Genomic DNA, 697 nt, shown 5'->3' with positions numbered 1-697 from the left:
ATGGATCGTCCTCTGGCGACTTTAGTGAGGGGATTTCAGCCCCCATGGACTTCTACCGCTTTACCGTCGAGAGTCCAAACGTTGCTGCAGCAGGTGGTGGCCACCATGACGCTCCAGGGCCTGGCCAACCGCCACATGTTTCTGGTGGCCCAGAGGCTCCTGAAGAAGAAAACAGAGAAGGAGAAGCAGCTGGGGCAGTAGAGGAGACCGGAGGGACGAGCGATGAACCCCAAACGGGCCAGACAGAGATCACCAACCCCCAGGCTCCCCACGAGCCGAAGAAGGAGCAGCCCAGCCCTTCCCCGAGCAGCGCTGAGGACTCCGGGGTGGAGGAAGGGCAGGGCAGCCCTTCGGAGCTGAGCCACCCCTCCGAGTTCAGGTGAGGCGGGTTTGCTCAGCAGGGAGAGCAGCTTCCCAGCTGTCTGGAGCTCAGGCTGGCACTTTCCCCTTTGTCCTCGGTTTGCGGGGCAAAGCCCACCCTTTTCCGGGATGACGAGGAGGCACAAGAGGTCAGGAGGCCTTGGGGGGGCCCAACAGATGCCCAAACCATGGACGAGTTCACTAAGGAAGGGGTCTGCCCTTCCTGGATGCACCCGGCCCCACGTCGGTGCCCATCCCCTGCTGTCTCTCTCCACAGGGTGGATAACAACCACCTGCTCCTGCTGATGATCCACGTCTTCCGGGAGAACGAGGAGCA

At 62.0% G+C, this 697-nt stretch overlaps 1 protein-coding gene across 1 annotated transcript in view; it reads left to right on the top strand.

The window, feature by feature from the left end:
- Window positions 1-44: 44 nt before the first annotated feature.
- The window catches only part of PLEKHM2 (pleckstrin homology domain containing, family M (with RUN domain) member 2), a gene marked incomplete at its 3' end in the record, with an annotated part of 3,311 nt that continues 2,658 nt past the window's right edge, over window positions 45-697 (top strand). The window contains exons 1-2 of the mRNA XM_010142887.1: window positions 45-379; window positions 638-694. Of these exons, the coding sequence (XP_010141189.1) occupies window positions 45-379; window positions 638-694 (392 nt within the window). The remainder of the gene's footprint in view (window positions 380-637; window positions 695-697) is intronic.

Source organism: Buceros rhinoceros, unplaced genomic scaffold (genome assembly GCF_000710305.1).
Source record: "Buceros rhinoceros silvestris isolate BGI_N320 unplaced genomic scaffold, ASM71030v1 scaffold22689, whole genome shotgun sequence".
Lineage (NCBI taxonomy): Eukaryota > Metazoa > Chordata > Aves > Bucerotiformes > Bucerotidae > Buceros > Buceros rhinoceros.
Note: the sequence above shows the minus strand (reverse complement) of the source record. Positions and strands in the feature narration are given on the sequence as shown.